Consider the following 17,909-nt stretch of genomic DNA (forward strand, 5'->3'; position numbering starts at 1 on the left):
GATTTGAAGTAGTTTCTCTGGCTGAGATTCTAGGACCTCCAAGGGTCCACATACTATTATTTTTTTTAAATAAATTTTTAAGAGGTAGATATTCTGTGAGGAGATCTAAAACTCTTTCATGTTTGATTATCTTTTTAAAAATTTATTTTCACCTGACCTGTGGTGGTACAGTGGATAAAGTGTCAACTGGAACTCTGAGGTCGCCAGTTCGAAACCCTAGGCTTGCCCAGTCAAGGCACATACAGGAAGCAACTACTATGAGTTGATGCTTTCTGCTTCTCCCTCCCCCCACTCTGTCCTCTTTCTATAAATCAATACATTTTTTAAAAATTTATTTTTCAATTACAGTTTGCATTCAATATTATTTTGTATTAGTTTCAGGTATACAGCATAGTAGTTAGATACTCCTATACTTTGCAAAGTGTTCCCCTTGATATTTTCAATACCCATCTGGAACCTTACAGAGTTATTACAGTAGTATTGACTATATTCTCTATTTTTTACTTTACATCCCCATAACATTATCTTATTTTAAAGAAATAATTAATTTTTAAATAATTTCAGGCTTACAGAATGTAGAGATTTTCTATATAGCCTTTACCCACATGCCTTACAAGTGAACATTTTACCATTTATCATTCTCTTTATATATAAAAATATGCATATATAATATATACACACATGCATACATGTGTGTAAACATCTATAAATATATACATATTGTTAGTTTTTTCTGAAATGTTTGAAAGTTACCCCATATCCTCCAATGTATATTTCCTATAAACAAGGACATTCTCTATATAACTCTGTACAATTATCAATTTAAAGAAATTAATTTTGATATGTTTTCTAACCCACAGACCTTAAAAATAACTTTCACAGTTTGAAGTTTTAAAATTTGTTTCACTTGAAAACTTACTTTTCAGTGGTATTTTTCAAGTAAAATAATTTTTTTTTTTTTTGGTGACAGAGATAGAAACAGAGAGGGACAGATAGGGACAGATAGACAGAAAGGGAGAGAGATGAAAAGAGAAGCATCAGTTCTTCATTGCAGCACCTTAGTTGTTCATTGATTGCTTTCTCATATGTGCCTTGACCTGGGGGCTACAAGCAGAGTGAGTGACCCCTTGCTCAAGCCAGTGATCATGGGATTTCAAACTTGGGTCCTCTGCATCCCAGTTCGATGCCCTATCCACTGCGCCACCACCTGGTCAGGCTCAAGTAAAATAAGTTTAAATAGACTAATTTTAATTTCTTAGGTCACTGTTCTTAAATTAGGATCTATTCTTAGGTGTTTATTTTCTCCCCTTTTAAAGAGGTGGGGGGAGTTTAAGGACATCACTCAAATGTGAGAAACACTGGATTTAAGTATTTGACTTTTAGTAAGAGATCTTTAAAGATTAGGTAGGGGTGAATCTTTAAAGTCTTTACTTAGTAAAATCAAGTTAAAGTAAAATGCTGTTTCTGGTTCAGGAAGTGCAATGAACCGAAGGCCTGGAATGACACCTTCTTGGGTCTTACTTTTAGCTTTATATCTAGGAAAGGAATTCTATCTGATCTGGGGTAAGTTCTTATTCAGATTTTCAAACATTTCTGATGACAAGGAAGCCTAAGTATTAATCCCTTCTGCAGTGACACATTCCAGTTGTAGATGCCTCAGTCTTGTTTTTATTAATCAGTACAAAAGACCTACAACTAAATAGATTCATCTGGCAAAGGGTCTGAAAAGCACTTCCCAGAAAAAAGAAGATACCAGTGACTTATATACATGAAAAGCTTTTATGCTGGTAACTACAGCTGAAGCTACATCTATATATGTTGATATTTAATGATATTCAGGCTTTTTTAAAAGTTAAAAAATATTTTTTAAGGTGTTAAGTAGAGAAAAAACAAGGTGCAGAAAGATGTTTTCTTTCTTTTATTTATTTTTTTATTATTTTTCTTAAGTTCAAAGTGGGGAGGCAGAGAGACACTGCTGCATGCGCCCAACCGGGATCCACCGGCAAGCCCACTAGGGGGCGATGCCCTGCCCATCTGGGGTGTTGCTCCGTTGCAACTGGAGTCATTTTAGTGCCTGAAGCAAGACCATGGTACCATCCTAAGCTCCTGGGAAGATGTTTTCATTTGTGTGCATGTTTTATCCTTAAAAAGAGATGTATATGCTCATATATGCACACAGTTTTTGAAAGGATGTACAAAGCTTAACAACAGTTGTCACTGGGGTGAGAGATCTAATTTTAGTTGTATGTATATATACATTTACTTGTACTATAAATATTCCCCTGGATGTATATATTTTTCAAATAAATTAATTAAAATATTCTAACTTAAAATGAGCTAAAATCTTTCATTCTGTTCTTCTATTAGTCAGAGGTCTAACTTTTGTAGTTGTACAAAATAAGAATATTTTCTGATATTTTGAATAAATCACTATGCTTCTGTATAAGTCATCTTTTTTTCCAGAATAACTAAAAATATTTCCATAAAAATCACTTCTTGTGTTTCATGGTGTCCTGAATAGCTTCTCTTACTATCCAACTTGTTTATAACAATTTATGAACAGTCTTCATTTGGTCAACTCTCTCATTATACCAGGCCTTCCTTTGGAATCTTTATTTATTGTGTCCTAACCCGAGAGGCTGGTTGGTTGGTTGCTTGACTTTATTTTTAAAATAGAGAGAGAGAGAGAGAGAGAGAGAGAGAGAGAGAGAGAGAGACCATTACTATGTTTCTGTATGTGCCCTGACCGGGATCAAACCCATAACATTTGCATGTTGAGATGCTGCTCTAACCAACCGAACTGCCTGGCCAGAGCGGTTGGTTGATTTTCACCTTCATGTCCTTTCTTTGGTTCTTTCACCTTGCTATGACAAACTCTTAAGTCTTTTTCCACAGGTGCTCTCTGACCTAATAATGATTTCTCTTTGTGTTGACATGGATGAATCAACATTCTTTAACAGTTCTTCAGCAAGCTACAGATCTGCACACTGTATGTACATTTTGACATACAACTTGCTGCAGTATTTCTCTGATTTTTTTTTTTTTTTTTTGTATTTTTCTGAAGCTGGAAACGGGGAGAGACAGTCAGACAGACACCCGCATGCGCCCGACCGGGATCCACCCGGCACGCCCACCAGGGGCGAAGCTCTGCCCACCAGGGGGCGATGCTCTGCCCCTCTGGGGCGTCGCTCTGTCGCGACTAGAGCCACTCTAGTGCCTGGGGCAGAGGCCAAGGAGCCATCCCCAGCGCCCGGGCCATCTTTGCTCCAGTGGAGCCTTAGCTGCGGGAGGGGAAGAGAGAGACAGAGAGGAAGGAGGGGGAGGGAGGGGGAGAAGCAAATGGGCGCTTCTCCTATGTGCCCTGGCCGGGAATCGAACCCAGGTCCCCTGCACGCCAGGCCGACGTTCTACCGCTGAGCTAACTGGCCAGGGCTTGATTTTTCTTCTGTAGTAACTTTTCAAAAGAAGGAATAAGGCCACTCAAGCGTGATGTTAGGCTAGAGAGTTAAATGCCTGTTTTCACATGCCTCCTTAGTTTTCATGGAGGGGGCACAGGGGGACTCCATACATCTATCTAGCTTTGGCTTCCATACCCTATTCTTTGTTCTTGACATTTTGTTATTTACTAAAGCAGGTCTTTTGTTAAAACACTGTGGCTGATTCTTGGTACTAATTGTGGTCTCATAATTTCATTAATTTCTTCAAAAAGGTCTCATCCTTGCCTGACCAGGTGGTGGCACAGTGGATAGAGCATCAGACTGGGACGCGGAGGACCCAGGTTCAAGACCCCAAGGTCGCCAGCTTGAGCGTGGGCTCATCTGGTTTGAGCAAGGCTCACCAGCTTGAGCCCAAGGTTGCTGGCTTGAGCAAGGGGTTACTTGGTCTGCTGTAGCCCTTGGTCAAGGCACATATGAGAAAGCAATCAATGAACAACTAAGGAACCGCAACGAAGAATTGATGTTTCTCATCTCTCTCCCTTCCTGTCTGTTTGTCCCTATCTGTCCCTCTCTCTGCCACCAGAAAAAAAAGATCTCATCCTCTTATTGCTGTGGCAGTATACTCCCATGGTCATACCCAGGTATTGTCATGCCCTGGAAGTGTACACCAACTGTAAAATATTACTCTGACAATACTTTCACTTACTGTTCTATCTCTCTTTTGGTTTCCACCAGATCTACTCTTTGAAGCTGCTGATATCTTGCCCCTACCTGTTCCTACAGTTCATCAGCTTTCTTCAGATTTCACTCCCTTTTTTACTGTCTGTGGATCTTTAGGTCAGTCACTTCAACATTCTTGGGAATGCCCTCAGTTTTCTCAACTCCTTGCTCTCTACCCTTCTTGTTCCACCCGACTTGCTGGAGTAACTCACCATTTGTTTCCTCTAGTTGCTTTTGGACAGCTTAGTGCCGCCAGCAGGAGAATAAGTGTGCTGATGAGCTCTGTTGTAAATTAGTAATGTCCAACTTTGGGCAGCAACACTGAAGATTTATAGTTTGCTTTTATTTCTCTTTTCCACGTGTTAATTTTCTTCAAGTCTTTTACCCTTTCTCTTCTCCCAATTTTCTGTTAATATCAGTGAGAAATAGAGGCCAAAGGGATACAGTTACTTTACTTTGAAAATAAACTATGTCTTCACTCATCTATATCCCTTTCTCTCAAGATCATTCCCTCAGTCTGGTTTTTTTGTTTGTTTTGTTTTGTTTTTTAACTGAGCGGAAAGGAGATAGATAGACTCCCGCATGTGCCCTGACCAGGATCTACCCGGCAACACCTGTCAGGGGTGGCTGCTTGAATCAGCAGAGCTATCCTCAGTGCCTGAGGCCAATGCTTGGACCAACCAAGCTATCCTCAGGCCTGCTGTTCAAACCAGTCGAGCCACTGTCTGTGAGAGAGGAAGAGAGAGAGAAGGGGGAGTGGGAGGGAAGAGAACCAGATGGTTGCTTTTCATGTGTGCCTTGACTGGGGATTAAACCCAGGACGTCTGCACACTGGACCGACCCTGTATCCACCGAGACAACCAGCTAGGGCCAACCCCCTCAGTTTGTTGTGATTCAATACTTTTTCTGTTATCTAACCACTTGGCTTGCTTGCTGTCATTATTATACTTAAAAAGAAAAACAAAGATCTGTTTAACTTCTCCTCACACAAGTACACAGAAGTAGTGTTAGAAGGCTTTATAGACTGAGAATTTCAATAGCAGTTGTCCATGGATGGGTTGAATTACAGACTTTTTTTGTATTTTGATTTTTCTGTTAACATGAAATGCTCTAATGACAAAAATTTTGATATTTTCTCCAAATTTTCTGTATGTGCTTATATCATTTATATCATAAACATTTTATTTTATTATCAAGTTATGGGTTATGTCTTGCTGTCTCTGTCTAGCAGTTCTCTGGGTTCTGAAATGGACCTTTATTACCCCTCACCCGCGCCAGTCGCACGCCTATAATTGTTTCTTCAGCCTTTTGGCCGTGTGATGACTTTCATAGTTTGTTAGGATTTTCTTTTCATTTGCTTGTTTAGAGTAGAATGGCTGAGGCTTGGGAAAGAGTCCGTCACCTCAGTATTTCTAGCACTTCATCTGTAGGGACAGCATGGAGATAAGCACGAAAGCTCTGAGTGTCCTCTGAGAGAGGAGTCCGAATACGAATGACACGCCAAGTGCTTGGACATCTCCAGGCACCTCTTCTAGAAAAAAATTTTACATGGTACGAATTTATTTTTATTTTTTTAATTGATATTTTAGAGGGAGAGGAAGGGAGAGAGGCAGAGGTAGAGAGAGAGAAACATTGAATTGTTGGACTTGTTCTGCTTATTCGTGCCATCATTGGTTGTCTCTTGTGTGCCTTGACTGGGAATCTAACCTGCGGTCGGGACTCCGCTCTCACCAAGCGAGCTACCCGGCGAGGGCCGACCTGTTACTAGTTTAAATCAAATCTAGTATGCCATATATTGTAAGACACAATTATATTTTTATGAATCACTAAGAAAAAAAACACTGCCAATTAAACTATGATGTTATTGGTAGTGTGATGCATCCTGCAGAGGTGTTGGATATAAGGAAAATGTGTATCACAGAATCGGTGAAATACGGTTGTTTTAAGATCACATCTGTGAAATTTTTAGTGGTTTTAGAGTAGAAAAAGTATTTAGGCTAGGTATTTCTTCAGGTGTTATCCATGTATTGCTAACTGTTTTTCTCCTTTTTTGCTTAGTTTTATATGGCTACCTGGTGAATGAACTGAATTATGGTGGTATCGGGCCTACATTTGGGGAAAGGGTTTTTGTACCTTTATTGTAAGGGGCATTTAAAACAGATTATGTCCAGTCTTGGCGACATAGCCTACATAGTGACCTGCTTTAACTATAAATCTGGCTGTTACAGCCTAAAGTCCTTTTGTAGCTTCCCTTTCCCCATTGTGCCCTGGTACACGTGTGCACCAAAATTTTGGCTTTGGATTCCTCAGAATCATTGTTTTATCATTGTTTACCTTTGTTAGACCATACCTAGGAGCTCAGAGAGTGGTATGCTCTGATGTGGAGCAGAGTATATATGCCTTGCTATCAGCAAAGAAACTGTTGAATGTATACCAAAAAAGATTCAGAACCACTAATCTAGGAGATATAATGATTCTCTTCAGGAAAAACCTGGCCTCTAGACCAGGCCACTGGCTCCTGCTTCATCTAACTGTTGGCTTCTTTCTGCATACACTTTATACTTGAGTAATATTGTATTGCTTATAGTCACCTTGCACATATAATTTTATGTTTTAATCTCTGTGCCCTTGCCAGGGTATCCCTACAAATATATTTTTCAAAAACTAATCTTTTAGGAATGATTCTTTGTATTCCTGCCCTTCCATTAAACTTGAGTTACTTACATTTCTATCTTTGTATTTACTCCATTATGTTGGAGCTACTTAAAAAAAATTTTTTTTTAATTTAGTGATTTTTAGAGAGAGAGAAAGGGAGAGAGAGTAACATTGACCTGCTGGTCCACTTATTCATGCCATCATTGGTTGATTCTTGCAGGTTCCCCAACTGGGGTGAATCCGTAACCTTGGCATGTTGGGACAATATTCCAACCAACTGAGCTACTGGGCCAGGGCTGGAGTTACTTTTGTAATGAAATGATATGTATTTATAAGAATTTTAAGGGCAGGGGATTCAACTTTATTCAACTCTATAGCACCTAGTGTAGTGCATGGCACTACCTTCAATAAATATTTGCCATACTAAAATGTACCTGATGCTTTGAAGGAACAGACAATTCATATAGAATATACCTGTAGGTTGTAGGTATTCTGAGTTTTAATAAAAAAAACTTTTATTCAAACTCTTATAAAAATTCTCAAAAACAAAACAAAAATAACTTTTATTTCAATTGTTTTAAAGTATTTATGATTTCTTCTTATTCTTTTGCATGCTTTCTTGGCTGGATGGCAATAGAGAAGAAGAAAATGAGGTAAGTATAATTTAACTACTTATTTAGTAATTATGGGGTTGAAAACATTTAAAATTTTGCTATTATTTGAAAAGTAAAATGAAGTATTAGTTTTTGTCTAATTTTTGTTTTGGATGTACAGGAACTTATTCCAGGAAGGGGTGTTATTTATACACACCAAAAATATGGTTTTTAAAGTTTGACGCTTCCAGAGCTTAGGTAAGATAAAGGAAACTGGCAGCTCTGGAGACAGTTTTTTTTTTGTTGTTTTTTTTTTTTTTACCTGTTTTACATAGTGAATGAGCTTCCATGTAAGATTTAATTTGAAAAGTGGGTTCTGTTTCTTGTAAGTAGTTGAATATAACTGCTCTCTGATAATGCATGTGAAGATATTTACTTTCCCACTTGAATGGTTACTGTATAATTTTGAAAATTGATTTTAGATTTTCCATATTGGGGGAAAAACTATTCTCTTAAAAAACTAGCCAGAATTAATTAAAGAACATCAATTAAAAGAATGTTGCAGATAGGTAGTGTACCATCCTTAATTTAGGCTTGAGTTGTAGATTTTTTCTGAAGTTCTGGTCTATACCCTAGTTTATGCATTTAACTTCTGAAGCCCTCCATTTCCTGTGTTGGTTTGGCAAGTAATGGAGGGAAAAGTCTTCTTAGGGATTATACTTTGTATTTGTCACTCATACAATAGGATCAGACTAAATCAACATGACCTGAGTATGTGGGGCCTAGGCAGAGACGGTGGTGGTATGCCAGGGTAGAGTGATTTTCCAGAAGGCAGAAAGGTCTCATATGGTTAACCTCATTTGTAAAAGGAGTGAGATGGGGAGGCTAGGGTTGTGGAAACTTCAGGTGGGTACTTAGGGGTTTATTATTCTCCAAATTTTGGAGTATGTTTGAAAATTTTCATAGTAAAGAGTTTTAAAAAATGTTTATGTACTCATTGAAATTTATACTATTTGTCATTTAAAAAAACCTTTCATTTTCCTGACATTTTAAACTGTGATGCTAGCCATTTAAAAGTAACTTGATTGTAGCAGTAACTGCTTGTTTCGTTCATTTATAGGCAAAAATTGAAAATGTGCAGAAAACAGGTTTCATCAAAGGACCAATGTTCAAAGGTGTTGCTTCTAGTCGGTTTTTGCCCAAAGGCACCAAGACAAAAGTTAATTTGGAGGAACAAGGACGACAGAAGGTGTCATTCAGCTTCAGCCTTACAAAGAAAACTTTGCCGAACAGGTTTCTGACTGCACTTGGCAATGACAAGCAAAATGATACACCAAATTCCCCAGCTATACCTCTTCAAGTAGACTTGACCCCTAAAGTTAAAATGGACATTGGAGAGACCTTATCTACTGCAGAAGACTCTTCCCCACCAAAATCAAGGGTAGAATTGGGCAAAATTCATTTTAAGAAACATCTGCTTCATGTAACATCCAGGCCACTGCTAGCTACAACCACGGCAGTGACAGCACCTTCCCCCATAGTACCGTTACCAGAAGTCGTAGCAGAATCAACAACCATAGACTCTCCACCCACATCTCCACCGCCTCCACCACCTCCCCCTCCCCCTCCCCCTCCACCAGCCACTACACCCTCTCCACCAGCACCAGTAACAGAGCCAGTGGCCTTGCCACATACACCAATAACAGCTCTGATGACAGCACCAGTAGATGTAGCAGTTACAGCCTTGAAGGAACCACCAGTGACAATTGTACCAGAATCTTCAGAAGTGGACACTAAGCAGGACACTGTATCTAATAGTTCAGAAGAACACATAACTCAAAATTTGAAGGAGCAAGCAGATGTTCCCTCACAAAAAGAAGATTCCCATATTGGGAAGGAAGAAGAAATTCCAGATAGTTCTAAGAGTAGTGTGGGCTCTAAAAAACCAGTTTCTAAGAAGAAATCCTCACAATCTGAAGGCACCTTTCTTGGTTCAGAATCTGATGAAGATTCTGTTCGGACTTCCTCAAGTCAGAGATCACATGATTTAAAATTTTCAGCAAGCATTGAAAAGGAAAGAGATTCAAAAAAGAGCTCAGCACCTTTAAAGAGTGAGGATTTAGGGAAATCTTCACGATCTAAAGTAGAAAGAGATGATAAATATTTTAGCTACTCAAAACTTGAAAGAGATACTCGGTATATATCCTCTCGATGTAGATCAGAGAGAGAGCGAAGGCGAAGTAGATCTCGTTCTAGATCTGACAGAGGCTCTAGAACTAGCTTATCTTATTCTCGCTCAGAACGATCCCATTATTATGACTCTGATCGTCGCTACCATAGGAGTTCCCCTTATCGAGAGAGGGCACGCTATTCTCGGCCATATACAGATAACAGGGCACGAGAAAGTTCTGACTCAGAAGATGAATATAAGAAGACATATTCAAGGCGTACCTCATCTCATTCCTCCTCTTATAGAGACCTAAGGACATCATCATCCTATTCTAAATCTGATCGGGACTGCAAAGCTGAGTCCTCTTATGTAGAGATGGAGAAAAGAGGAAAGTATTCTTCAAAACTAGAAAGAGAATATAAAAGGACTTCCGAAAATGAAACAGTGAAAAGATGTTCTCCCTCTCATGAACTGGGATTCCGACGGGGATCATCATATTCCAAGCATGAAAACAGTGCTTCCCGTTATAAATCTACTTCTTCAAAATCAACACCCAAGTCTGATAAATTTAAAAATTCCTTCTGTTGTGCAGAATTAACTGAGGAAATCAAACAGTCTCATTCTTTTAGTTTACAGACTCCTTGTTCAAAAGGTAGTGAAGTAAGAATGATTAGTAAAATTCCTGAAAGAGAAAAGACCGGGTCTCCATCTCTATCAAATCGATTAAATGATTCACCTACTTCTAAAAAGCTAGAAGAATCACCTATTTTTAAGTCTGAATTTATAGGACATGGTAGCCATGATAGTATTAAGGAATTAGACTCTTTATCTAAAGTGAAGAATGATCAATTAAGAAGTTATTGTCCCCTAGAATTAAATATAAATGGATCTCCTGGTGCAGAATCTGACTTGGTAACATTTTGCACTTCTAAAACGGATACTGTCTTGATGAATTCTGATGATAGTGTGCTTGGCTTGGAGGTATCCCCTTTGGTCAAAGCATGTATACTTTCATCAAATGGATTTCAGAATATTGACAAATGTAAAGAAAAAGACTTGGATGATACTTGTATTCAATGTAGTAAGTCAGAAAGCCCATTTAGAGAAACAGCACCTCCAATGTCACAACACCAAGATAAACTCATGTCTTTGCCAGTTATGACTATAGACTATTCAAAAACAGTAGCTAAAGAACCAGTTGATAGGAGCATTTCTAGCTGTAAAACCAAAGATTCAGATGGATACTGTATGTCAAATGACAGCAACCCTTCTTTGTGTCATTCTGCAGCTGAAGATATTGAGCCTTCAGTTATGAAGATTTCTTCAAATAGCTTTATGAATGTGCATTTGAAGTCAAAATGTGATAATAGAAATCTGACAGATCAACACTCAAAATTTGCATGTGAAGAATATAAGCAGAGTATTGGTAGCACTAGTTCAGCTGCTGTTAATCATTTTGATTTATATCAACCTATAGGGAGTTCAGGCATTGCTTCATCTCTTCAGAGTCTCCCACCAGGAATAAAAGTAGACAATTTGGCTCTCTTGCAATGTGGAGAGAACACATCTCCAGTTTCGGATGCTGTACTGAAGAGTAAAAGCACACAGTTGTTGAAACTTACAGAGGAAGAAATGATAGTAGAAGTAGATAGTGGCCTTTCTGATTCTGGAAGAGGGTTTGCTTCCTGGGAAAACAGGCATAATAATGGGTTATCTGGGAAATATGTGCATGAGGCTCAAGAAGAAGGGAATTCCATATTGCCTGACAAAAGAGGAAGACCAGAAGTCTCTTTAGATGAAGAAGGAGGAAGAGGACATGAACATACTTCTGATGATTCAGAAGTTGTATATTCTTCTTGTGATATGAATTTAACCGTCGAAGACAGTGACTGTGTGACATACAGTTTAAAATGTGACAGTAGTGGTCATGCCTCAGAGATTGTGTCTACTGTTCATGAAGAGTATTCTGGTTCCTCGGAAAGTTCAAGTGATGAAAGCGATTCAGAAGAGACAGATTCTGATGATAGCAGTATTCCAAGAAACCGTCTTCAGTCTGTTGTAGTTGTGCCAAAGAATTCTACTCTGCCCATGGAAGAAACAAGTCCATGTTCTTCTCGAAGCAGTCAAAGTTACAGACACTATTCTGACCACTGGGAAGATGAGAGATTGGAGTCAAGGAGACATTCATATGAGGAAAAATTTGAGAGTATATCAAGTAAAGCCTGTCCTCAAACTGAGAAGTTTTTTCTTCATAAAGGAACAGAGAAGAATCCAGAAATTTGTTTTACACAGACTAGCAGAAAACAAATAGATAACCACCTGACTGAAATTCCTCATCCTCAGAGTGATGGGGTTGATAGTACAAGTCATTCTGATATAAAATCTGACCACCTAGGTCATCCACATTTTGAGGAAATGGTGAAAGCCAAAATAACTTCTAGGCAAGAAGAGCTGCCAGTTTATTCTTCTGATGATTTTGAAGATATTCCAAATAAGTGCCGGCAACAGACCACTTTTCCTAATAGGCCAGATAGTAGACTGGGAAGAACAGAGTTGAATTTTTCTTCCTCTTGTGAGATCTCCCGAGTGGATGGCTTCCATTCATTGGAAGAAATCAGACACATAGGGTGGGACTTCTCTCAACAAGAAAAGCCTACTACCACATATCAGCAGCCTGATAGCAGCTATGGAGCCTGTGGTGGACACAAGTATCAGCAAAGTACAGAACAGTATGGTGGAACACGTGGTTACTGGCAAGGCAATGGCTACTGGGATCCAAGATCAGCAGGTAGACCTCCTGGAACTGGAGTTGTGTATGATCGAATTCAAGGTCAGGTGCCAGATTCCTTAACAGATGATCGTGAAGAGGAAGAGAATTGGGATCAACGAGGAGGATCTCAGTTTTCAAGCCAGTCCAGTAAATTTTTTCTATCCCTTCAGAAGGACAAGGGGTCAGTGCAAGCACCTGAAATAAGCAGCAATTCCATTAAGGACTCTTTAGCTACAAATGAAAAGAAAGATCTTTCAAAAAATTTAGAAAAAAACGATATGAAAGATAGAGGGCCTCCTAAAAAGAGGAGGCAGGAATTGGAGAGTGATTCTGAAAGCGATGGCGAGCTTCAGGACAGAAAGAAGGTTCGAGTGGAGGTGCAGCAGTGTGAGACTGCAGTGCCCCCAGGCTCGGCGCTGGTGGGGCCTTCCTGTGTCATGGAGGATTTCAGGGACCCGCAGCGATGGAAGGAGTGTGCCAAGCAAGGGAAGATGCCTTGTTACTTTGATCTGATTGAAGAAAATGTTTATTTAACAGAAAGGTAGGGGTAATTAATAATTATCTGACAAATTTTCACTCTTTTTTAAAAAATTAGCTTTTAACCGTTCTGAATATATGAGCTTAATTATATGAAATGTAGTTGCATGATAAAATAGAAATAGAAAAATCTCAAAAGTGCACTTACCTATTTAGATTTTCACTGCCCCCTCCAAGGGCTATCTAATTTCCTTCCCTCCCTCCCTCCTTTTATCCCTCTCTTTCTCCTTCCCTCCCCCTCTCTCTCTTCCTCCCTCCCTCCCTTCCTTCTTCCCTCCTTCACCCTCTCTCCCTTCCTCCCTCCCTTTCTCCTCCTCCCTCCCCCCTTCTCTCCCCCTTTCTCCCTTCCTTCCTCCCTTTCTTCCTTCTTTTTCTTTCTTCTTTCCTTTTTGACAGGGTACAAAAGTAGAATTCAACAAAATGGCCAGTAAATAGTCACATTTTCACTTTACTTTGCAAATTCTGGCATTGGTTTTTATGAACCCAGTTAATTCTGAGCAGTTTTCCTTCTCTCTTCAGTATAATTTGCCTGCATTGAGAAAGTTTTTCTCTGAAGCCTTTCCCTGATTATTTTGTAGTTATACTTCATTATTTTTTAAAATTCGTTTTTTAAAATAGGATTTGCACAAAAGCGATGTTATTGAAAGAGTCTCTGAAAGATTTGATTTAGTTAAATTCTTAATTAAAAACTTTTTTTTTTTTTTTTACAGAGACAGCGAGAGAGTCAGAGAGAGGGATAGACAGGGACAGACAGACGGGAATGGAGAGAGATGAGAAGCATCAATCATCAGTTTTTCGTTGAGACACCTTAGTTGTTCATTGATTGCTTTCTCATATGTGCCTTGACTGTGGGCCTTCAACAGACCAAGTAACCCCTTGTTCAAGCCAGAGACCTTGGGTTCAAGGTGGTGAGCTTTGCTAAAACCAGATGAGCCTGTGCTCAAGTTGACGACCTCGGGGTCTCAAACCTGGGTCCTCTGCATCCCAGTCTGACGCTCTATTCACTGCGCCACTGCCTGGTCAGGCAGGACTGATTTTTGAGCTTAACTTTAATCAGCTATGTCACTGTTTTTTTTTAAATTTATTGTGTTGACATGGTTTCGAGTGTGCACTCAATATAACACCATCTACACAACACATCATGTCCCCCTGTCCCTTGCAATCTCTTTCCACCTCCAATTTCCCCTACCCCCAGCTGTGTCACTATTTTATACTCCAAGGTTTTTCTGTTTTCTCCTGAGCGAAGTATGAGTATTAACACTTGGAATTGCTCAAAGTTCCAGGCTTAGCTGACCTGGATTAGGAAATAAGGGTTGAGTACAAAATGATAAACTTGAACTTACCACATTCTCCCATTGGCCAGGGCTGACGTTGCCTCTCTCATCTTTTTTTGCAACACAATTTGTAGTGTTTCAGTCTCACAAATTCTAATGATTAGGTGTTTTCTTTCTTTTGAATAATTGACTTAACCAGAGTCATTAAATATGAAACTAATGAGAGTTAGCACATTATTTGTGTGTGTATGTTGTATCATTGCCAAGAGATTTATTTAACCAGTCTTTATAAAATTCTACCCAATAGAAAGAAGAATAAATCTCATCGGGATATTAAGCGAATGCAGTGTGAGTGTGCACCTCTTTCTAAAGATGAGAGAGCCCAAGGTGAAATAGCATGTGGGGAAGATTGTCTTAACCGTCTCCTCATGATTGAATGGTAAGTAAATGAGAATGCTCTGCTTTTGTTCAATCAATAGTAAATGTCTTGAAATATTAAAAAGAATTAGTAGTGAAGAGTAAAATTTAACCTTTTTACTTCTATTTTACAATAGTAAATGCTCTGTAAAGTAGCCCTAAAATACTAACAATGTAATACTAATTTTATCTAGTCTCCTTTTATTTTTTGAAATGTTCATGTCCTGAGTGGTTAGTGTTGGTATTTTTTAACTTTTACTGTGAAATGAGATAAAACCCTAACATTTCAAAAATTCATGAAATGAAATGTCTTTCTCTCCCAAACTTCAATCTGTCCATTTGTAGTCTTCCCAGATAATTTTTATGCCTATATCAACATAGGTAAATATTTACTCTTTTATGTATAGAAATGAAATCTTACTAGATGTACTACTGGTTTGTTTGTTTTTTCCAGGGACAGAGAGAGTCAGAGAGAGGGACAGATAGGGACAGACAGACAGAAACGGAGAGAGATGAGAAGCATCAATCATCAGTTTCTCGTTGCGACACCTTAGTTGTTCGTTGATTGCTTTCTCATATGTGCCTTGACCGCGGGCCTTCAGCAGACCGAGTAACCCCTTGCTCGAGCCAATGACCTTGGGTCCAAGCTGGTGAACTTTTTGCTCAAGCCAGATGAGCCCGCGCTCAAGCTGGCGACCTTGGGTCTCGAACCTGGGTCCTTCCACATCCCAGTCTGATGCTCTATCCACTGCGCCACCACCTGGTCAGGCCTTACAAGATGTACTTTAAAAATTATTTTCTCCCTTACCCCTCTTACCCCACTCTTAATAAGTTTTTTATTGTTTATTTTTAAATTTTTTAGTGTGTGCGCTAGAGAGAGGCACACAGGAGAGATGAGAAGCATCAACCATAGTTGTGGCACTTTTTAGTTGTTCATTGATTGTTTCTTATACATGCCTTGACGGGCAGGAGGGTTGAGAACTCAGGCTCCAGCTGAGCCAGTGACCCCTTGCTCAAGCCAGTGACTATGGGATCATGTTGATGATCCCACACTCAAGCCAGTGATCCCATGTGCAAGCTGGTGAGCCTGCATTTAAGCCAGTGACTTCAGAGTTTTGAACCTGGGTCCTCAGCATCCCAGGTTGACGCTCTATCCACTGTGCCACCATTAGTCAGGCAATACATGTTTTTAAGACCTATTCAGAACTACACATACAGACCTATTTAAATCTTTCCTTTAGCTGCATTATGTATTTTATTCATAGTTAACCTCTAAGAATTAATCTCCTATTGATAGACATTTGCTTCTATATTTTTCTAACGAACCATAAACATCTTTACATTAAAAAATATGTGGCCTTTGTTGGGTAGTTCAGTTGGTTGGAACGTTTCTCAGTACCACCAGGGTTGTGGTTTCAATCCCTAGTCAGAGCACATGCAGGAGTCAACCAATGAATGCATAAATAGATGGAACAACAAATCGATGTTTCTCCCTTTCTCTCAAATCAGTCAATAATTGTTTTTGTTTTTTGTTTTGTTTTTTTACAGAGACAGAGAGAGGGACAGTTAGGGACAGACAGACAGGAACGGAGAGATTGAGAAGCATCAATCATCAGTTTTTCGTTGAGACACCTTAGTTGTTCATTGATTGCTTTCTCATATGTGCCTTGACTGTGGGCCTTCAGCAGACCGATTGACTCCTTGCTTAAACCAGCGACCTTGGGTCAAGCTGGTGAGCTTTGCTCAAACCAGATGAGCCTGTGCTCAAGCTGGCGACCTTGGGGTCTTGAACCTGGGTCCTCCTTATCCCAGTCCGACGCTCTATTCATTGTGCCACCGCCTGGTTAGGCAATAATTGTTTTAATGTAATAAATTTTTTTAATGTCAAGAGAACATTAAGTTGATTTATAGTGTAGGTACCTTTTAGCGTAAATGAAGTATTCTCTTTCAAAGTCCAGTTTTGGTTTTGCTCATGTTATAGTGTTATAAAAACAAAACATATCTCAAAAAAAGAAAAAGTATTTTATTTTAGTATTTCTTTACCTAAACTAAAAGTAGAGATGGCAGTATACATGTAAGAGGAGGAGACATAAGAGTTAGCACTGTTCTTCTGATTTGACATGATTGCCCTAGTCTCTGCAGTCTTGCTTTTCTTGCCAACTTGCTAAACAGATAATGAAGTACAGAATTTCCTTTGTTTGATACTCAAACTTTTGTAGTTCTCAGGATTAGGCTCAAATTGAGCCTGGTATTCAGAGCCCTTCATAGTAAAGCAACAACCAGCCTTTCCATCTTCTAGCAACCCACCTTTTTTTGTCAATTATCCTTAGGAGTTTTGGTTTTCTTCTCTCAAATAGGCTGTGTTTCCGATTTTTGCACATAGCCAGGCACTGCTGTTACATTTCTTGTTTTCCTTGCTATCCATATCCTATGTGTCATTAGAGATTCTGCTTTAGTTCTGCTCCCTCCTGAAAGCTTTCCTTTGCTACTTCACTCTAAAGTAGATCTTCCATCCTCTGAGCATGTATAAAAGTGTTATTTATTACTAGTTTGGCAATAAATAATAATGTATTGGGAATGATTGGTAATTTCTATTTTAGCCCTACTCAGTATTTAAAACCTTCATTTCTGCCAGTTTGGGAATATTGAGATTTTAGTGAATGTTTGATTGTATTGTTTTTTTCTAGTATACATGGGGGAGGAGACTTACCACTTTACCTAGTGTTTTCTCTGAACAAGGATATATTTAATGGTGACTTTGGTTTCTACTAAATTTATGTCAATTAGCTGCATTCAAAAGATCAAATAAATGATGATTGGTGTGGAATAGAAGAGAAAGTGCACTGGAGAAAATACGTTAGCCCTGCAGAGTTGTCACAAGTACTGCAAGCTTCCCTCCGTGCAACCTGGAAGTGTATCTTAGACACCCAGGGGGTAGATGATGACTAGGTGACAAGACTGTATTGTGTGCATCCTCTGATTACTGTATTTCTCTGTATAAGACACTCACTTCTATGTATAAGATGCTCCTTAATTTTGGGACCTGAAATTAAAAAAAAAAAAGTATTGCATAAAGTTATTGAACTCAAGTTTTATTTATCATAAAATGCATACAACTCCTCATCACCGTCAAAACTCCCATCCATTAGCTTGTTCTCATCTGTGTCTGATGACGAATCACTGTCTTCATATATTGCCTCGTCCTCAGTTCCATCTATAGCAGGGGTCCCCAAACTGCATGCGGCCCCCTGAGGCCATTTATCCGGCCCCCTGCCGCACTTCCGGAAGGAGCACCTCTTTCATTGGTGGTCAGTGAGAGGAGCATAATTCCCATTG

The 17,909-nt window shown here is 39.2% G+C and overlaps 1 protein-coding gene across 3 annotated transcripts in view; it reads left to right on the forward strand.

Moving 5' to 3' along the window:
* The window catches only part of SETD2 (SET domain containing 2, histone lysine methyltransferase), a 111,717-nt gene that overhangs the window by 22,702 nt on the left and 71,106 nt on the right, over positions 1–17,909 (forward strand). For 2 of the 3 annotated variants that reach the window (XR_010747242.1, XR_010747243.1), the window contains exons 2-4: positions 7,450–7,465; positions 8,526–12,886; positions 14,464–14,595. Coding sequence is in view for 1 of the 3 variants with exons in the window: in XM_066351806.1 (XP_066207903.1) it covers positions 8,571–12,886; positions 14,464–14,595 (4,448 nt within the window). In the remaining 2 variants the exon portion in view is untranslated. Of the gene's footprint in view, positions 1–7,428; positions 7,466–8,525; positions 12,887–14,463; positions 14,596–17,909 lie in introns of those variants that run through there. The other variant, XM_066351806.1, reaches the window with a different exon arrangement.

This window comes from Saccopteryx leptura, chromosome 10, assembly GCF_036850995.1.
Source record: "Saccopteryx leptura isolate mSacLep1 chromosome 10, mSacLep1_pri_phased_curated, whole genome shotgun sequence".
Taxonomy (NCBI): Eukaryota; Metazoa; Chordata; class Mammalia; order Chiroptera; family Emballonuridae; genus Saccopteryx; species Saccopteryx leptura.